The sequence below is a fragment of the Periplaneta americana genome, chromosome 3 (genome assembly GCF_040183065.1).
Source record: "Periplaneta americana isolate PAMFEO1 chromosome 3, P.americana_PAMFEO1_priV1, whole genome shotgun sequence".
NCBI lineage: Eukaryota > Metazoa > Arthropoda > Insecta > Blattodea > Blattidae > Periplaneta > Periplaneta americana.
The window spans coordinates 63,955,496-63,975,369 of NC_091119.1; the positions used below are offsets into that span (position 1 = coordinate 63,955,496).

At 35.9% G+C, this 19,874-nt stretch overlaps 1 protein-coding gene across 2 annotated transcripts in view; it reads left to right on the forward strand.

Annotated features, from left to right (window-relative positions):
* LRP1 (LDL receptor protein 1) overlaps nt 1-19,874 on the forward strand; it is a 423,729-nt gene that overhangs the window by 223,571 nt on the left and 180,284 nt on the right. For both annotated transcript variants that reach the window (XM_069820634.1, XM_069820633.1), the window contains exons 20-26: nt 2,106-2,331; nt 6,983-7,096; nt 10,499-10,675; nt 11,700-11,945; nt 15,629-15,835; nt 17,909-18,113; nt 18,194-18,364. In XM_069820634.1, coding sequence (XP_069676735.1) covers nt 2,106-2,331; nt 6,983-7,096; nt 10,499-10,675; nt 11,700-11,945; nt 15,629-15,835; nt 17,909-18,113; nt 18,194-18,364 — 1,346 coding nt within the window. The remainder of the gene's footprint in view (nt 1-2,105; nt 2,332-6,982; nt 7,097-10,498; nt 10,676-11,699; nt 11,946-15,628; nt 15,836-17,908; nt 18,114-18,193; nt 18,365-19,874) is intronic.

Sequence of the window (19,874 nt, forward strand, 5' to 3'; positions counted from 1 at the left end):
GGGCATAGTTTTTCTGACTTGTATTAATTATATATATATATATATATATATATATATATATATATATTGTATATGAATTCATTTATAAAACATTAGTCTGCACTTAAGTGAAATAAGTTTACAGAGGACATAGGTTTTGGATTTTTTCATCTTAAAATTCACTGTCTTTGATTAGGTTTAAACCTGTAATACTTGGATGCAGAGGCAAACATGATAACTACTGAATTAAACTGAAATACACTACATTCAACTCCTGGCACTACAACCACACAAGAGGCAAGAGCTGAACCAAGCACTTGCCATTCAATAGTCAACTAACTGCATGACTAGATGCTTCATGGTCAGTGCTGCGAGGCCTGACAGGTTTTAATAATCGGCTTTTCTCTGACCAGAGTTCACCATTTATAATAACTCCCCAATTTTTCGATCATGAGCCTAGTTGTACTCCATTCCAACACCATATTCACGGCAGATTTCTTGGGTATAGTTGGTAATGAAATCTGGGATCTCTTGGTTTACAGTCAAGCAAGCTAACCAGTACATCAAAGAGATGGTCATCTGTTAGATTACCAAGCAGTGACGGCTCGTGACCAAATTATTTGACGGGACACAACTTAAAACACTAATATTGGATTAATTGAACCCATAGGTTCCTCACTACACGAACATAGGCTTGTCATACTGAATAATTGCTGAAAATTTCAATAGCAAAATGTAAATATAAAGAATGCATTATACACTAACCTTTTTATTTATAGATGAAGTCATTCTTCTATCCTTAGTTCGAACAAATACTTCGATAACTCACTGGTTGAAGTTAGGAATCAAAGCACTGTTTTACTCTTAATTGAAAGCATTGCTAATGCTGTCAGTCTTTCTTGGCACGAACTCTGCTGTCGAAATGTAATTGCCTTCCAATTAGTTCACTAACTTTATTCATATTGAAATGAACAAATACACAAGCACACAACGAATGCTAATGTAACTAACTTCACACTTAAAATAGGAAGGAAGATAATTTAACACTCAGAATTTTATTATTGCCGCCACGAATCAAATGCGGAAACCGATCACATGTATTTCGTACGGTTGTCAATGTTGCCAACACTCTTGATAAAAAGTAGCCTACCATAATTTTGAATATAGCTAAACTTCTATATTAACAATGTTAAACAGTTTAATTTTAATAGCTAAATTAATTGGAAAACATAGTAAAGCATTACCCCTGATATGAAATACAGCAGGTATAGTAACTAATCTAAAAAACCTAGATCTAGCTACAGAATAGCTAAGCTGGCAACTCAATTGATTCTTCGGGCAATGACATTGTTACCATCATACTTCTATACGTAACGCCTTCCTCATCGCTTTCTACGTTTTAAAACCATTTGTGCATGTGCACAGGATGACCACGCAAATGACTGAGCCCTGGCCGACGCTTCCCCTCTCATCTTCTCGACCCTGCATCCATCGCCTCACACCACTCTTCTTGCATTTGAAACTCTGAGTTGTCTGTGCGCATGTGCAAAGGATGGGCACTAGAACTACGGAGCCCGAGTCAGAGGTTTCCATGATTTCACTCGCTAGACTTAGCTGAAAGCATTTTTCACAGTATGTTTATACCTGAATGGAAGCTTTTAAATCATTAAGTTTTGAGCCGATAATTTTAAGCAAACATTGCTTTATTTTTTTGTGGGAAAATAAAACGAATGGGAGGGCACGTGCCCATTTGCCCTTTAATGCGAGCCACCACTGTTACCAAGAACAATTATACTACTGATATCGGGGCAATGAACATACATTCATTATTTCCCTTGACCAGGAAGCACAATAACCATTAAAGTACAGCTCTCATCATTCTAACTATGGGAGTAATGAATTCATCTCAAAGGTACTGTTGCTCTTGGTCAGATATAAACCTGTGATTCTTGATTGCATGACTACCATGAGTAATTATCATTCTGACATTGGGGATAATGAATTTAACTTACAGGAGTTCCCACTTCAGAAATGGTATTCCACTCTGTTAGACTAGTAGAATTATAGGAAGCACTTAACTACGACAGTTTTTGAACGTAGACATAAAAATAGTCCTTAATTCACAGATTTTCTGTCAAATGGATGCAACGTGTTTGCCACTGTCTGATCGGTGCAATGGTCATGTGGACTGCAGTGATGGCAGTGATGAAGCCAAGTGCAACAAAACAAGACCTGGCAAGATGTGCAAAGCAGACGAGTTCCGCTGCACTGATGGCAGCTCCTGCATCAAAAAGGGGCTGGTCTGCAACAAGCACAAGAACTGCAACGATGGTTCTGATGAAAAGTACTGTGGTGAGTTGAGTTTCATCAAAGACTTTATACTAACAAGACGGACATCTTGCAATACTTCACACTATATATTAGGGAGACATCTTGCATGTGGCGATCCTAGCAGCTCGACCTCTCAATTCAGGCGGGAATTCAAACTCTTCATTTAATATACAGGATTGGATGAGGAAATTAGAGTTCATAAGATGCATATTTTGTTCAGCATTTAAAGGTTAAATGTAAAAGGAATATCATTTTGAAGGAGAAAATGATTTTAAAAAAGTTACACAAATTGCTTTTGAATGCATATCATTAATCATGCATTACTTTTTTATATTTTGGAATCTCTGATGCTCTTTTTTGTGTTCCTTCTTCCGTTTCCTTTTTCAAGTGACTTTTGATTAGTAATTGGTACATTTGTCAGTAAAATCATTCGAACATATACACATGTAGGAATTTGGATCCATTGTTTCAACTTGGCTTTTATATTGATCCTGCTGCTCGCTAAAAACTGAAGAAACTGTGAATTATACACTTCTGATCTTTCATTGTATTTGAGTGCATGTGTGTATGTATGTGTGTGTGTGTGTGTGTGCATGTGCGCGTGCGTTTTTTTCATTTTATTGCATTTTTCATTTTTTAAATAAACGAGAAAATAACAATATATTAAGTTATTTATTTATTTTTTACTACTAAATTACCAGAATAAGTTAAATAAATGGGGAAATTACCGAGTTATAGGGAACCTGTAGGACTAAATGAAAATAGTAACTGGGAAAAACCTGAGTGAAGCCGGGTACTTATGCAAGTATTACATAAATGCAACATATCCTGGACTGAAGAGTTTAGGATTCCTGAAGTCACTAAATAAGAAATGGTCGGAGCATATTTTGTATATATGATACAGCTTCATAGGTCCTCCTTTCTAGTACACAATAAGTCCGCTTTTTTGCAGTTTAGAACCAAACAATTACATATGAAAACAAATAACTTGGTTGAAACAATGTTCTCTTGCCAGTATAGGTTAACGGTTCATTTACTACATAATTCGTCAAAACAGCTGATGCAATGATTAAATCTTAGTTAATAGCTCTTCAAATTGTTTCATTGTAACATTATTACATAATTATTGTGTAATTCGTATTATTTAAAATTGTCACAAAAGCAGCACGATAATGTGGCTTGTTTTTCGGAAATCGAAAGAAGGGTCAGGAATCCTTCTGTATTTCCTGATTATAGCAGTCATGTACTGCACAATACTTGCCAGGGATACTTCGGATCTTCTTTGTACATATTAAATTACTACACTACCCTATAATGAACACCGATCAAAATACCCCTCATTTCTCGTGAAAAACAACAACTGAATAGACTACAGTGGACTATAGTGGACTATATGTTGTCAGCAAACTGCTGGATACATTAAGAAGATTGATTTGATTACTACACTACCATAAATACTATGAATAAATTGAAACTAATAATTTCGAGGGAAAAATTGTTCCGGAGCCGGGTATCGAACCCGGGACCTTTGGTTTAACTTACCAACGCTCTACCCGGGAACTCTAACCGACACCGATCCAATTTTTCCCTCTATATCCACAGACCTCAAAGTGGGCTGACAACCGTCAAGCAACCAACTTCGAGTGCACACTAACTCCGTGTGACTTCAATTGTGGTTTTCTGTTAACAAACAGTGACGTGATTTATGCAAATCAAGATTTCAGGTATAACTCCCTGTAAAGTTGATTTGAATAATTTCGAGGGAAAAATTGTTCTGGAGCCGGGTATCGAACCCGGGACCTTTGGTTTAACGTACCAACGCTCTACCACTGAGCTACCCGGGTACTCTAACCGACACCGATCCAATTTTTCCCTCTATATCCACAGACCTCAAAGTGGGCTGACAACCATCAAGCAACCAACTTCGAGTGCACACTAACTCCGTGTGACTTAAATTGTGGTTTTCTGTTAACGAACAGTGATGTGTATTATGCAAATCAAGATTTCAGGTATAACTCCCTGTAAAGCTGATTTGAATAATTTCGAATTCAAATCAACTTTACAGGGAGTTATACCTGAAATCTTGATTTGCATAATACACGTCACTGTTCGTTAACAGAAAACCACAATTTAAGTCACACGGAGTTAGTGTGCACTCGAAGTTGGTTGCTTGACGGTTGTCAGCCCACTTTGAGGTCTGTGGAAATAGAGGGAAAAATTGGATCGGTGTCGGTTAGAGTTCCCGGGTAGCTCAGTGGTAGAGCGTTGGTACGTTAAACCAAAGGTCCCGGGTTCGATACCCGGCTCCGGAACAATTTTTCCCTCGAAATTATTCAAATCCACTTTACAGGGAGTTATACCTGAAATCTTGATTTGCAAATTGAAACTAATTACAGAGTAGCTGAATCTCGCAAGGCACATGCAGAAGACACAGGTCGATAGCTGACTCTCTGCAAGGTCAAGCTGCTAGAGGCATTGTTGTTCATGTCGCTTAATATTTCACAAAGATATCCATCTTGTTAGTATAAAGTCTTTGATTTCATATTGTCTATCTTGGTGCTTACCATTAACGATTTCAGGTTTGGTTTTCCACATGGGTCCCAAGTGCAGCCTGTACATTGCAAACGTGTTACAGATGCCAGCTTTTAAACATCAAACTATAGTGATACAATAGAACGCCTCTAGTCTAAATCCCACTAAACTGAAATCCTGGATATCCAAACATGCCAAAACAGAGAGAGAGAGAGAAAAGGGGGGGGGGGTTAGAATATTTGAACTGAAACTCAAAATGTATAATATACAGTACAACTTACTTTATCACTAGGTAGCAAATGAATTAGTTCTTGTTTTCTATACTATTTATTGTGAAAATTCATCAGCTTCTGATGAAAAGCAGATAATCTTAACGAAACGACATAAAACTGAACAAAGTGGTGGACAGTGAAGAGTGGGATTACTACAGTGAACTTCATTAATTTCATTTTATATTTTTTATGGGAGTCTGAAGAAAAAAAACTTATAAGTGAGAAAATTGTATAACTGAAATGGCATTTAATTACATCTGAAATAGCATTAATAATTAATAACATGAGATTAAAAAAAAAAAAAAAAAAAAAGGGAATTCAGTTACAAACACACTTCTTTCTTCCACTCATTGGAATTCAAAAACCAATCAGCAACCTTCTCGTCGCATCAGGTTGAGTCTATTGTCAAAATATTTTCAGCTTGGAAGGATGTTAGGTAATTATATTCAGTTCGGTCACAACTTCGAACCTGGATTCTCATTGTTTAAAATGGGGTGTACGCAAGGGGGGTTACTGGTTTATTCATTGGCCACTAGGTAGTGGTGGTGGTTGAGCAACTGATGGGTGGCCAGCTCCCACTCTCTCGGCATTCAATACCTCATGTAATGTTTCAATGACTAGTATTGAGATTGGAATATGTAGAGAGGAGTCGTGTTGTGTTTTGTCGTGCCATACTGCTCATTTAGTTACCATGTGGAGGTTGCATAATGGTGGAATATTCTGTGCTTGAACATATATACTGTACATTGTGAAAACTTATTGTACGAAAAAAAAATCGTGTGGCAAAACAAGGCGAAAATTTAGAAATCTTTTCCAGATCGCTCAGCTCCAACCAGAAGAGCAATAAAACAATTAGTGAAAAAATTGTTAATTAATATAACTTATAATAATTAATGTTACATACAAGTAAGCAAGTTAGTAAGTTTGCATGTAAATTTTATTCCATGAAGTGCCATGTGTTTGAGGGCTTGGTTCCCAGTGGTTGCTCAAGCACCGTGCCACCCAGCGGTCAAAGAATAAACCAGTACTTATCGCTGGAACACTCTGCAGAATTACTTAACATTTTTTTCTTTTATTGTGAGATTTTATGAATACAACTCTCAGTAATTGCACAACTTTAATTAAACCAAAATAATTTACCAATAATTACTGACGAAAGAGTAGCATGACTTTAGTCATTGTCAATCAATGTTCTGACACCAACCCAGACCTGTTGACCATGTAAACTAGAGGTAAGGGAGTGATTTATAACTTGTCTTGATAATATAATTTTAATCTTGAATTTTTTTAACACAGGCGCATATTATATTCGCAGTTTCTTTTCTGCATTTAGGATAAAAAAATTTGTGTGCGTATTATATTTGATAGTGTAAATACAGATTTTCACTTTCTTACATTTTCATGACAAACCTAATTTCGAGCAAAATTTAATTAGGACATATAAATAAAGTTCTGTACCTCTCGGAATTTAAAATACGATTGTGTAAATGTGAAAAACGTACAATTTAAATAAGTTAACATGGAAAGTATAAGAATTCTGCAGGGACTTCAGAAAAAAACATATGTATGAAAAATGTATAAGTGAGAAACATATAAATGAAGTTTTACTGTACTTGTAATGGAATGGTTTGCATACCCTAAGGCCTCTCCTGATACAGGTTCCTCTGCAGGCCGCCTCCAAACTCCTCTACAGCCTACAAAATCCTTTTAGCATTCCACGTAGACATCACTGTGGTCCTTCAACCTTAGACCCATGAGCCCAGCGGAGAGCGCACGGTACACTTACATGGATATCGGCCTTCATTACTGAAAATTTTCAAGTTACAGACTTGCAAATCATAGTCAAAACTTGAGTATTGTGTTTGCAGAGCACATGTGTGAGGCCCACGAATTCCGCTGTGGTGATGGTGCATGCATCAGGACGAAGTTTGTATGTGACGGCCATGAAGACTGTGTGGATGGTCTGGACGAGGCAGACTGCAGTAAGTACAAGATTCATTTGTATGCAGAATGGCTTCGACAATAGTATCTCCATCTGCCTTTAATCATGTTGCTCGAGATTATAACAAATTTGGTAATTATTGGAGGCTTTCAAAAAAATTCTTGTAATTCATGTGGTTCTGCATTTTTCATGTAAAAACTATGATAGGTCTACAATTCTGATTTTAATTCCAATTTTGAAAATGGATTTTATACATAACATAAACTACATGGAACTTTAAGAAAGCGAATTGGAAACTACTCGTATTTACAACAGAACTCGACGAACACCTCAAGCTCAACACACCACTAATGGAAAATACAAACTCAGATAGATTGAACAAATATTTCTGTGAATCTCTTTTTAAAATTGCAAAAAAGCACATTCCACGAGGCAAACCAAAAAAATACACCCCATTCTGGACAGAAAACCTGAATTTATTGAAACAAGATAGAGATAAAGCAAGAACCAAAGCAGAACATAGCAAAACACCAGAAGATACTCAAGACTGGAGGAAAAAGACTGCCATTCTTAAAAAGGCAATCATAACAGCAAAAAAGAACAGTTTTAATAAATTTATTGAAAATATTAATTACAGAACCGATAGCACTAAAACATATAAATTTCTGAAGAATATTTCCAATACACAGGAAAATACTAGCCAGCCTATTATTCATAATAACAAAACACTAACAGATAGTAGAGATATAGCAAACGCATTTAATAAACACTACTCAAACTCTCACAGATTACATCCCAATATCAAAAAAACTGACAAATTTATCAAAAGAGAATTACATAAAAATAATAAAAACAATATTACTAGTACAAAACCTGAAATATTTCATCAAAATTTTACTTCCAAAGAATTAACTCTAACTATACAAAATTTAAAAATCAAGAAATCTCCTGGCCCCGACAACATTCATTCCGAATTTTTTAAACATCTGGGGGAAAAAGCTAAGACTGTACTTTTATCCATTTTCAATTTTTCATGGAACACCTCAATTCCTGCAGCTTGGAAAAAAGCAATCATTGTACCAATTCACAAAAAAGGGAAACCTGCTCATGATGTTAATAATTATCGACCAATAGCACTATTAAGCATGATAGTAAAAACCATGAAGTCCATGATCTCCAACAGATTAACTTGGTATTTAGAATCCCAAAATCTTTTATCACCAAGACAAGCCGGTTTTCGACAACTACACTCTACTAATGAACAAGTCATACGCCTCGGCCAAGAAATAAAAGACAGTTTTAACAAGAAAGAAGATACCTTGGCAATATTTATTGACTTTCAGTTAGCATATGACTCTGTTTGGAGAAATAAATTATTACTAAAACTCCAGAAATTAGGTATCTCCAGCAATATGTTCAGATGGATATCAGAATTCCTTAGTCAAAGATTCATTGCCACTAAATTTAATAATTCACTTTCTAGTTACAGACAAACATATCGAGGTCTACCTCAGGGCGCTGTCCTCAGCAGAACTTTATTCAATATTTATATAAATGACTTACCCTCCCTATTAGAAGAATCAAATATGAAAACAGCACTATTTGCAGATGATATAGTTTTGTGGACTTCTGGATCTTACAGACATAGAGACAAAATTAAAAATTCTGCTCTTAAAGCTCTAAATCAACTACATGAATGGAATACATCAAATTTGATGACACTCAATTTAAGCAAAAGTAACTACCAAATATTTTCACTCGGTAAAAAAGAAAGAGAATTCAATATCCAATACAATGGCCAACACCTTCCTAGGACTTATGAATCTAAATATCTTGGAGTTATTTTCGATAGTAAGTTAACATGGAGCAACCATTTGAAATACATTTGTGAAAAAGCTCGTAAAAGATTCTCCCTTCTAAAAAGACTAGCAGGAAAGAAATGGGGATGCTCTAGGAATACTTTGAACACTACATACAAAATGTTTATACAGCCAGTGCTGACATACTGCGGAGAAATTTTAATTATTTCACCTTTCATAAACGACATAGAATATGTTCAAAACCAAGCTCTCAGACTCATTACTGGTGGAATCAAAACAACTCCAATAGATTCTATGAGGTTCCTCACTAATATTAACAGTATCAAAATGACAATAGAAGAAAAAGCACTGATTCAATATGAAAAACTTATCAGATTACCAGGAAACAATTGGCATTCATACAGTCCTCTCTTTAGATTGAAAACTCAAAAACGTTTCATATCCATTGTTCAAGAATTAAAACAGAAAATCAATATCCCGAATTTAAAAGAAAACTTACAAATTAAACCAAACCCTTTAACTCTGTTAAATATAGAATATAATCTAAATTTAACAGAAGAAATACTGAAATCAGAAGTAAACACTGAAATACTGAAACAATTGTCTTTAGAGGCAATTAATATTAGGTACCCTTCACAAAACTGGCTTCATTTATACACCGACGGATCCTTGATCTCCAGAGAACAAGGTTCCGGTGCAGGTGTTACGTGCTGTCTCTTCTCACTTTATAGATCACTTGGATATGGAACAACAAGTTTTGATGGAGAAATCATTGCAATAAGTGAATGTCTCAGGAATCTTCTATGCCACATCAATAAATTTAGGAATGCAGTTATATTGTCAGACTCCAAAGGAGCTATTCTATCAATCGTCTCTAAACACACACCATCTCAAACAGCAGAAATAACTAAAATGCTCTCTCAATTAATATCACTCAATAAAAGAATTGTATTCCAATGGATACCATCCCATTGTGGAATCCTGGGAAACGAGAATGCGGATGCTTTAGCAAAGAAGGGCAGCACTACTACTTACAGACCTGTTACTAAATCTACGTATTACTCTGTGAAAAGATTTATTAAATCTACATACTTAGACTTCAACAAACAAAATTTGATAACACAATCCCAAGGGAAAAAATGGAACTCTCTGCATCAAAATCCATAGTTAATTCCCGATTTACCACGAAAATCGTCTGTAGCTGCATTTAGATTGGCAACAGGCCATGATTGTTTGGCTAAACACCTGCATAGAATTGGAATATATCAGTCCCCTAACTGCCCATTGTGCAACTCAAACCAAGAAATGGATTCGGAACACCTCAAAATCTGTGCTTCATTGGCTGGCCATGATAATATCTTTGAAAAATATTGGAGTGCAAGAGGTGAAATGACTTTATTGTCAAACACCTGGCATTAGAAAACAACAAAAACAACATAACATAAAATTATGAAAGTAAAATAATAAAAAAAAATTGCATAAAATATTTATACAACGTACAAGGAAGTACCAGGAATTTTGTACATATGATGTAAACTATTAGGAGTTTACAGTTGGTAGCTTGCAAGACGTACTTCTGTTACTTTACACTTTGTATGTTTTCATTGTGTTCTGTATAACAGATGGAACAATTCATGAAATCGAAATGATCACACCATCTCCAGAATCAACAGAAGCTCCTTCGCAATGCCACCACCCATCACAGCTATGTGACAACAAGACAGTCTGTATGTCTGTTGACAGATTGTGTGATGGCAAGGCCGATTGTGAGGACGGATCTGATGAAGGACTTCGCTGTGGTAAGAATAATCATATTCCAATCTGTAAACAACTTCAGAATATTTTTTAATTTACAATTCATATTTTGATATGGTCAGCTAAGCCCAATACTAATGTTGTTATATATCAATATGTTAAATCTTTCAATCTTATGGCTTAACACAAAATATAAAACAAATTAACTCAGTGTTTTATATGTTTACATAATGTTATATTATTCTACAAATGTACATCTACGGGCATCATCAGGTACAATGGTGTTTACAACATCAAATATCTAAAATCAATTAAAAGAATATGACCACATGTTCAAAGTAATGCATCATAGTAGAGTAATAATATGTGTAGAATATCAAGCATAGTGTGCAATTGAACAAAATATTAGACTGAACATACAAATTATACATTAAGGCATATTCAGGTCAAAATATTAAAATCATAGGCCTAAATGGCTCTTAATTGTGTGTTATGTTGATAATGTAGCGCATGCAATATATTTAATTATAATTTAGTGCTAAAACATAAAAGTTGAGTCCTAATATAACATTAATATATTATCGTAGAGAACTGTTAACTATCTCATTTTTTGGGACACATTTTGCTTATAGCAAATGAACTTTCATTAATAAAATTATATATTTAAAGAACATATTATGCGTAAGCATGTGCATTAATATATTGTACGTTGAACAATAATAATATGTTATAAACACCATTGTACCTGATGATGCCCCTAGGAGGGTGAAAACGTTTGTAGAATAATACAACATTATGTAAATATATAAAAAACTGAGTTAATTTATTTTATATTTTGTGTTAAGGCATAAGATTGAAAGATTTAACATATTGATATATAACAACATTAACTTGAAAATAGTTGTCAGATTGCCATCATTAAACAAGTGATAGAGAAATTTCAGGTTGTGACACTGAATAAGTGTGGGAGTGGTTTTGAGTATAGACTGTGAAAATGTAACCGATAAACAAGTGTGAATGTAGTTTTGATGAGAAAAAGCAGATTATAATCATAGTTTGTTTGTGCAGGAGAACGTGTTTGTGATCGAAGTAGTGACTGCAGCCATCATTGCCATGATGCCCCCACAGGCCGCATCTGCTATTGTCCCCCACATCTTCATTTGCAGCCTGACCAGATGACCTGTCTGGCATCACATCCCTGTGAGGCGTGGGGAGTATGTTCCCAACTATGTGAGCCCCTTAAGTATGGACACAAATGCACATGTGAGCACGGCTACAAGCTGCAACATGATGGGTTCACGTGTAAGAGCACAGGTGGGTCCACACGGAGCACAGTGGGGTTCACATGGAAGGAAATAGATGAGTACACTTGCGTGGGTACAGGCAGGTTCACATGCAGAGGTACAAGTGCACAAGCAGGTTTTCACTCAGAACATGGCGTTTCACATGCAATAGTACAGATGGGTTCATATGCAGAGCCACAGGTGCATGGTGGGTTCACACTCAGAGGACAGATGGCTTCACATGTAAAGGTACAGATGGGTCCACATGCAGGAGCACAGATGATTTCACTTGCAAGGATATACACTCAAACCACAGTTCACTTCACATGCAGAGCACAAGTGGATCCACATGCTGGGGCAGAGGCAGGCGTGTGCTGGCAATAATTTAACAAAGGGCTCGCAAAAAAAATGGGGCAGTCATGGAGAGATACAGAACAGGGTTACTTTTTACAGGTTTCAAATTACCATTTTATTCACCAGTGAGTTCAGCTCAGCTGTGGGATGTACTCGAGTGTCAGTAGTGAGTAGAGATGGGATAAACTGTTCTTTTTAAGAAACAGTTACGACTGTAACCATTTCATGATTTCAAAGAAACAGTTTCATAACAATATGTTTACAACATCAGTGCCAACTGTTCCAAGTGTTCCAACTGTTTCAACTTCTCATCTGCTTCAGGAACATGTTTCAAAGCCCTTGAATCGTCTTTAAATCAGCTGTTCAGTGTATCATGATGACGAAAGTTATTTTTCGTGTGTTACTCTTAAAGAGTAGAGTAAATAACTACAATTCAAAATGAATTGATTTTAGTAAAGATAACGCATATAACCTTAGGAGAGTTTAATAACGATAAGACATTAGCCGATAATATTTTCGCAATATGTTAATAATTAACACTATGTTTGGGCACAATGAACATATTCTCCATCAATGGGTGGCTAATAATAATTAATAGCACATTTATTAGGGAATTTGATTCGTACAATTAAATTGTGCTGTCCTACTGTTGCATGAAGGCCGTGTGGAACATCGATATTGTATCTCCTTTCGATTGGAGGTCAGTGATGGCGCTACACGTGGTCTTTGCAAACAGCAAAGTACAGGAAAGCTGTTCAGAAATTGAACTATTTATCTCTTGGAACCATGTGGAATGTTGAAGTGATAACTGGAGCAGTGTAACACTCTTTGGAACAGTTGGAACAGGTTATTTCACGAGTTTCAATTGTAAAACAGTTTCATAAAAACTGTTCCAGCTTTTTTTTTTTACCCATCGCTAGTAGTGAGGCAATGATTTTTCAACCAGGGAGTGTATCCCATTCTTTCATAGGTTTGCCGATAATTTTAATACATATTCCGAACTTTCAATAGTCATTAAACTTGACAAGTGGGAGACAGTGAGCTTACTTCTTTCACAAGTGGCAATGTCATTTATTGCTCTAAAGCCTCTTTCTGCTTCCGCACTGCTAATGGTGATAGAATTAGCGACTTTTTTTGGCTTTAGCTATAGTTAGTTAAGGAATCAGTGCTTGGAGGAAGAAAGCAGAAGATAGGGACCGGTGGAAAAATGTGGTGAAGGCAGTCATGGCCTGAAGCGGGCTGTTGTATCTATGAAGAAGAAGATAGTTAATGACAAAGGGACATCTTTCTTTCCTATCAAGTTATCCACCACGAAATTTCGGAAATCATAATTATAGAAAATCTTCAACAAGCAGTGCAAAAGCCACTAAATTCCCATATTTTCAATCGATTGCTTTAGCAGACGGTAGAATAGGAGATGTTTAAATTAGAAAAGTGCGTTTATTTGATTGATTTTTCTCTGTGAGCTTTTTTAGAAAAGAGCTCAGAACAAACATAAATATTTAACAAAGGGCTCATGCGAGCTGATGCAGGGGCACAGGACAGTAGGTTTCAGGTTCAGGAGCATAGGTGCATGCAGAACATAGGCAAGTGTCATATATTACTTCACATTCTGGAGCACAAGTAGGTTCACCAACAATGTATAGAGGCGTAAGTGAATAATTCACATGGCATACATGGCTTCATGTTCAGGGGCACAGACAAGTTCACTCACAAAGCACAGATGGGTTCACATTAAGGGATATAGGTGGGTTCACACACAGTGCACAGGTGTATGATTCACAGGCAGGGACAGAGATGATGACACTTAGAGAACAGATGGGTTCACAATGTAGAGGCACAGGCGAGTTCACTCACAAAGCACAAATGGGTTCACAGGAGTACAGGTAGGTTCACATGTAGATGCATAGGAGAGTTTACTCACTTTCAGGAGCAAAAGTGACTTCACATGCAGCACAGGTAGATTGACAGGTGGAGTTCACATACAGGGACATAGGGGGTTCGTGTGCAGAGCATAGGTCGGTTGATAGGAGGAGCACATGTAGGGTTGTTTAGTCAACTGTCCGAAGACGAGTCTGAATCTCACAAATGATACTAACATGGCACCACTTATGAGACAACTAGGCCAGGAGATAAAATTTATCTCCCATTTAATGGGATAGGGTAGCCAGTTTCTTTCCCCCTTCATTGCATACATCGCCGATTAGCTACATATTACACTAATCAGACTTCAGATGCATACAAACAATTGTTTTTCCTCTGACACATATTGTCAAATGAGATGTACTGCCTGATAATAGATGTACATATCAGACAGAATCTCAGTCAGAGGTAATGTAGGGTTTGGGTTGAAATTTTGCCTTTGCTAGTGAAATATGATTTGTTGGTTTCTAATGCAGAGCACTTGACAGCCAAGTCATTGGATCTTTCGAATGATCTCAATTTAATATTGGTATCTGTTTTCAGTTTGTGCATGTTGTACAAATATGTTTTCGAGATTTTAGAGACATGACTCTTCTCTACCAGTGGTCTCCCCTATCATTATTAGTGTGACATTTGTAGTGTCGGACATGGACATAGAATTTCGCCCTTTATTTATCTTGATTCTTGAACAAAGGAATCTTTTACATGCAATGAATCTATGCATTGGTCAGTTCATTACGTCCTCATCCATTGGAAGCTGTGCTTAGGATTTTTTCCACCTAAAGACTCATTTTTCTCGTCGAACCCAGAAGCAAGCACCGAAATATAGAAATCGTGACTTTCTTCAGGTAAAAAATATAGAGTATTCAATGTATTGGGACCATAATGATTAACCTATTTGTATTGGTTCCAAAAAGTGGTATACCTTAATACTGCACCCCTTCTTTTCTTTCTTCTTTTGTTTTGTCTCCCACCTCCCACAAGTTAATTTCTTCGAAAAACTGTGATTTATATCACCAGCAGTGGAAACTCCTCATGAATAATCTGTTATTGCTTCTTTCTGCTATTCAAATAAAGGGCACAGCTGGGTTCAAATGCTATGTAATTACAATACAGTGGAAATGTATTATCGAGGGAAACATAGACAAAACCTCCTTCACATTTCCATGCATGTCGCTTGCTACATGTTTCTACAGACACAATTTCGCACTTACTTTGTCAATCAGAAATCTTCTACGATCTGCCAGAAATGAAATTCTTTTGAAGCCATCAGTTTGGTCAAGAAGTTTAATTTATTTCTTTGGTTTAAATATTAGAGTAAGAGGTTTTTTCTCATAATAACCACTTTGTGATTTTAATTGTTATATACCTAGATTTTTATTACATTTCGGAGCAATACATGATTATTTTATAATTATTATTTTTGTGTGTCTGCAGAAAATGCGACAGCATATGTTATATTCTCAAATCGACATGAATTGCGGGGAGTGGACTTGCAGACATTCAGTGTGAAGGCACTGATCTCCAGCCTCAAGAACACAATTGCTCTGGACTTCTATTACAAGGAAGACTCCAAAACTGTGTCCATCTATTGGACGGATGTCATTGATGACAAGATCTATCGTGGGACTTTAGTAGGAAGCTGTGAGTATTGAACACTCATTCAAACTATTTTTTTATCTGTATACTTGAACTTTGTTTTTATTCCAAAGTGTTGATTTTAGCATTTTCTACTTGTTCTGCTTCCCAGCAGAGATTTGGAAAGTTGACCAATGTTCCCTCTCCTATTTTGATGACTGGCCATTGAAGAAGGTGTTCCTTTTTCATTCTGGTATCATGTTTATTATGTTTAATACTATGGTTACCAGATTATTTTAATGAAATGTGGGACATAATGGTTCAAAATGTAGGACATCATAAGATACTACAGGAAAATTGAACATCAAAATCTAAAATACAACTAAAAGTTATGTATCCTAATGTATATTTTATATTTCATGAAAATAATTCAAACACACAAAGAATAACTATCATTGAACCTCATTAATTTTATTATACTTCTCAAAAAAAAAAAAAAAGGAAACGAATATTACTGATTAATTGAAATATAATCATGAAACTGTATACAACTGAAGTTTTTAAAATTACTGGTAGGTCTCGTGTTAGAATAATAATAATTTGTCAGACTTTGTTATAAAAAAACCCGTTATAAATATTTCAATAATTATTGTAGTAATATGGGAGCCCATATGGCTCGTTTAACACTAAAACATATAAATTATTTCATTAGCTTACCTTTGTGTAGAAACATAGGCCTATGTTGCTGAAGGACAAATAAGACACTCTGCTTTGTGTTCATTTATCCCTGCTGTATACACGTATACTTCTTAGCTAAAACATCAGTGAATTTACATTTTCTTTTCGGCATCATGATGCATATGTTACAACTGAACCATTACCCATAAGCTTCCTGCTGCAGCACCTGTGACAATCAAAAAGTAAATGGACCAGTGCAATATTTGGGAGGGGGGGGGGGGGCATTGCACTGTTGCAACATCTTTTGTCCACTACCACGATAGAAAACACCATTGAATGACTATGATCTTTGATAATATCCATGTTGCCACAATGCTCTTTCCTGAGTCACTAATCCATTTTAAAACTAATGAATGTTTGTTTCTCAAAATGTAGAACATTGAAGATTTTTTCAGAAATTCAGAAATGGGGTATATTCGGGATTTTCCGGATGTCTGCTAACCCTGTTAATGATGATTTGTAGAAATGTGTTGCTAAACAATCATGTTGTGTATTTAGTCTAAATATGACTACACTTTCTTCTATTAGTTTGTCTTGATGTTGATTCCAAGTGGCTTGTGTATTTTTCGAGGATTTATTTATTTGTCCTGATTTCTTCTTCTGTAACAACTTCTCCAAGAGTAGATTTTTTATTGCAAGTTATGAGGTTAATTGTTAGTATCTACGGGTCAATTTACCCTGTAAGATGCACATGAAATAAAATAATGTTTAGTAAAATGAGACCCTATTTGAAAAGAAAAGTACAGAGTAGTTATTTGCTCCAGATTGAATAAGTTATTAGGGCACAGATTTTCCTGCATAAAAGTTAATAATTTTACTTTAAATTTTGAGTTGCTTTTCTTTTGAACTGGGCCGTTGATATTTTTGTTTATGAGTGAATCACTTTTAAATGCTAAGTTTCATAAACAGAAAAATAATATAAATTATTACAGCTATTTTATGTTAATTTGTACACAATTAATTACATTTACCTAATTACTTAAACCGCACAATGTGTAAATGAAGTCATATATATCTTATTTTTGGGATTATAAATAATACCTTTTATGTGTTATCCAAAAAACGAGTGTTCATCTTGTTTGGGCGCATTAAATGATTTGATTTATGTACATCTTTCGAATAATAGATCAAGAAAGTAATTATAAACAGTAATATCGTTTTACATGTCAAAAGGGACTGAATTGTAAAATGCATAATATTTGACACTCATTTTTCATGAAGACATTATTTTATATTATATTAAATTGCAATTCTGGAATCTATTAATAATACAGTTTTTGGAAGATATTTATCCTACATTTAAGCTTTTAAGTGCATGTTCTCCTCATGAAAATTGTCGATGTTTGTTAAAAAGAGCAATTTAGTTGATTGAGACTGCAGTGTTAGGATTTATGTTGACAGCCTTGAGCAACATTGAAGTGGTGGTGCAGACAGGGCTGGCAACAGCTGAAGGCTTGGCTGTGGATTGGATTGGACAGAATCTGTACTGGGTGGAGAGCAACCTGGACCAGATCGAAGTTGCCAGGCTTAATGGCAGCTTCAGACGCACCCTGATAGCTGGGGACATGGAATCCCCCCGAGCAATTGCGCTAGATCCCAGATATGGGTGAGTGCATGTGAGCGAGATTAGGAATTGATGCTTACTCGAGGTCTGCATTCATTACATAAGCTCTGGCATTCGTGCAGGTTGTTGTTCTGGACAGACTGGGATGCCAATGCCCCACGTATCGAGCGCTGCAGCATGAGTGGACAGAACAGAACTGTGGTGGTCCGTGTCGACCAGGTGACAGATGGAGCATGGCCCAATGGTCTCACTTTGGACTACATGTTGAAAAGAATATATTGGATTGATGCGAGGTAAGTTGCTTCTTTCTTTTGTCTTGTTAAGTCGGTTTTCCATTTCCAACATATGGTAACAATTTCACAGTATCACTTGTAATATCTGCTGCTATTTTCTAGTGTTAAGATTTCGATGGGTCCATTCTTTCAGTGGAATTAATATAATTCTTCAAAGTGTGATCAGACATTACAACTTTTTACAATACTGCGGTACAGAATGTTTTGCAGCTTGCTAATCAGAGAGTGGAAGCTGCTGAACCATGTTTACAATTTTGTGTGTACAGCTTTAAAATAGCTTTACATTGGTTTTGAAACTTTTTCACTGGTTGTCAGCAGTGCTATCAGCCTTAAACTTAATGTGTAATTTATAGCTTATGATGATGTTGTCTAATGGCAAGCTGCTTGGTTTATAACAATCAGTCATCTGGTCATATAATGTGGCCAGAGTTGGTGCTTACAGTTAGTTAAGGCTTCTATATTCCATAAAGTGGTCCTTATTCATGACTTGAGTTTTCTTAATTACAAATAGTGCATCACTATTTTGTGAAGATGGACTCCAACATAGTCGTGGCTGGTGTTCAGACCAAACATGGCTATAAGCTCTTTTCTTGGTTTGTTCTTATTGGCATCCCATGTTTCTTATATGTTATTCCATATTTTCCGGGGTTTTCCCTAGAGCAAATGCTGAGTAACTTTCATCACTGGACACTGGACTAAAGTTGGACAACACTATTCTTTTTCAGAAGTCGATTCTAATGATTCAATCATACATTACGAATCGATTCTAATGATTCGTTCACGATTCTTCCCAGTCTGTGATTCCAACTATTCTTTTGAATCATCAACGAGTTCACGATTCTTCCCAGTCTGCGATTCCAATTATTCTTTTGAATTATCAACGAACGACTCACAGGACACTTTCTTTTGCAAACCACAGGTAGAACGAAAACATCCTACATCTCTCGCATAGATGGCATAAGAGGCGAGATAGTGGATTGTCTCTTTCTCATTGGCTGGAACCATTCATCATGACCTACATAGTCTACAAAATTATTCAAGATAGTGTTTCTTAATTATAATTTATCAACTGAACCATATTATCAAGTACATTTTTTGCATTACATCTCTATTTAACCATGCAAATTTCAGATCTGTGTTCATTACTTTTTACACGTAACAAATGAAGTATTTTGATTTCACTCTCGCTCGGGAGCATTCGGCATGGTTCAGAAATGTCTGCTGACAGATTACATCAAACAAGTAAATAGAATGGTGGGTTACGATACCATGCCGATTCATTACTGTTCTTTTGAACGACGATTCGTTGATACCACAAATCGATTCTTACGATTCTTTATTATTAGTTGTTTGAATGAATGATTCATTTACGATTAAACCCAACTCTACACTCAACTCATTTCGCTAGCATTATCATCTTCATCTCACTCAGACACTAGATAACCATAGCAGTTGATAAAGCTTCGTAAAATGACCAATAAAAAAAATATTAATGGGTGTTTTACTTCGG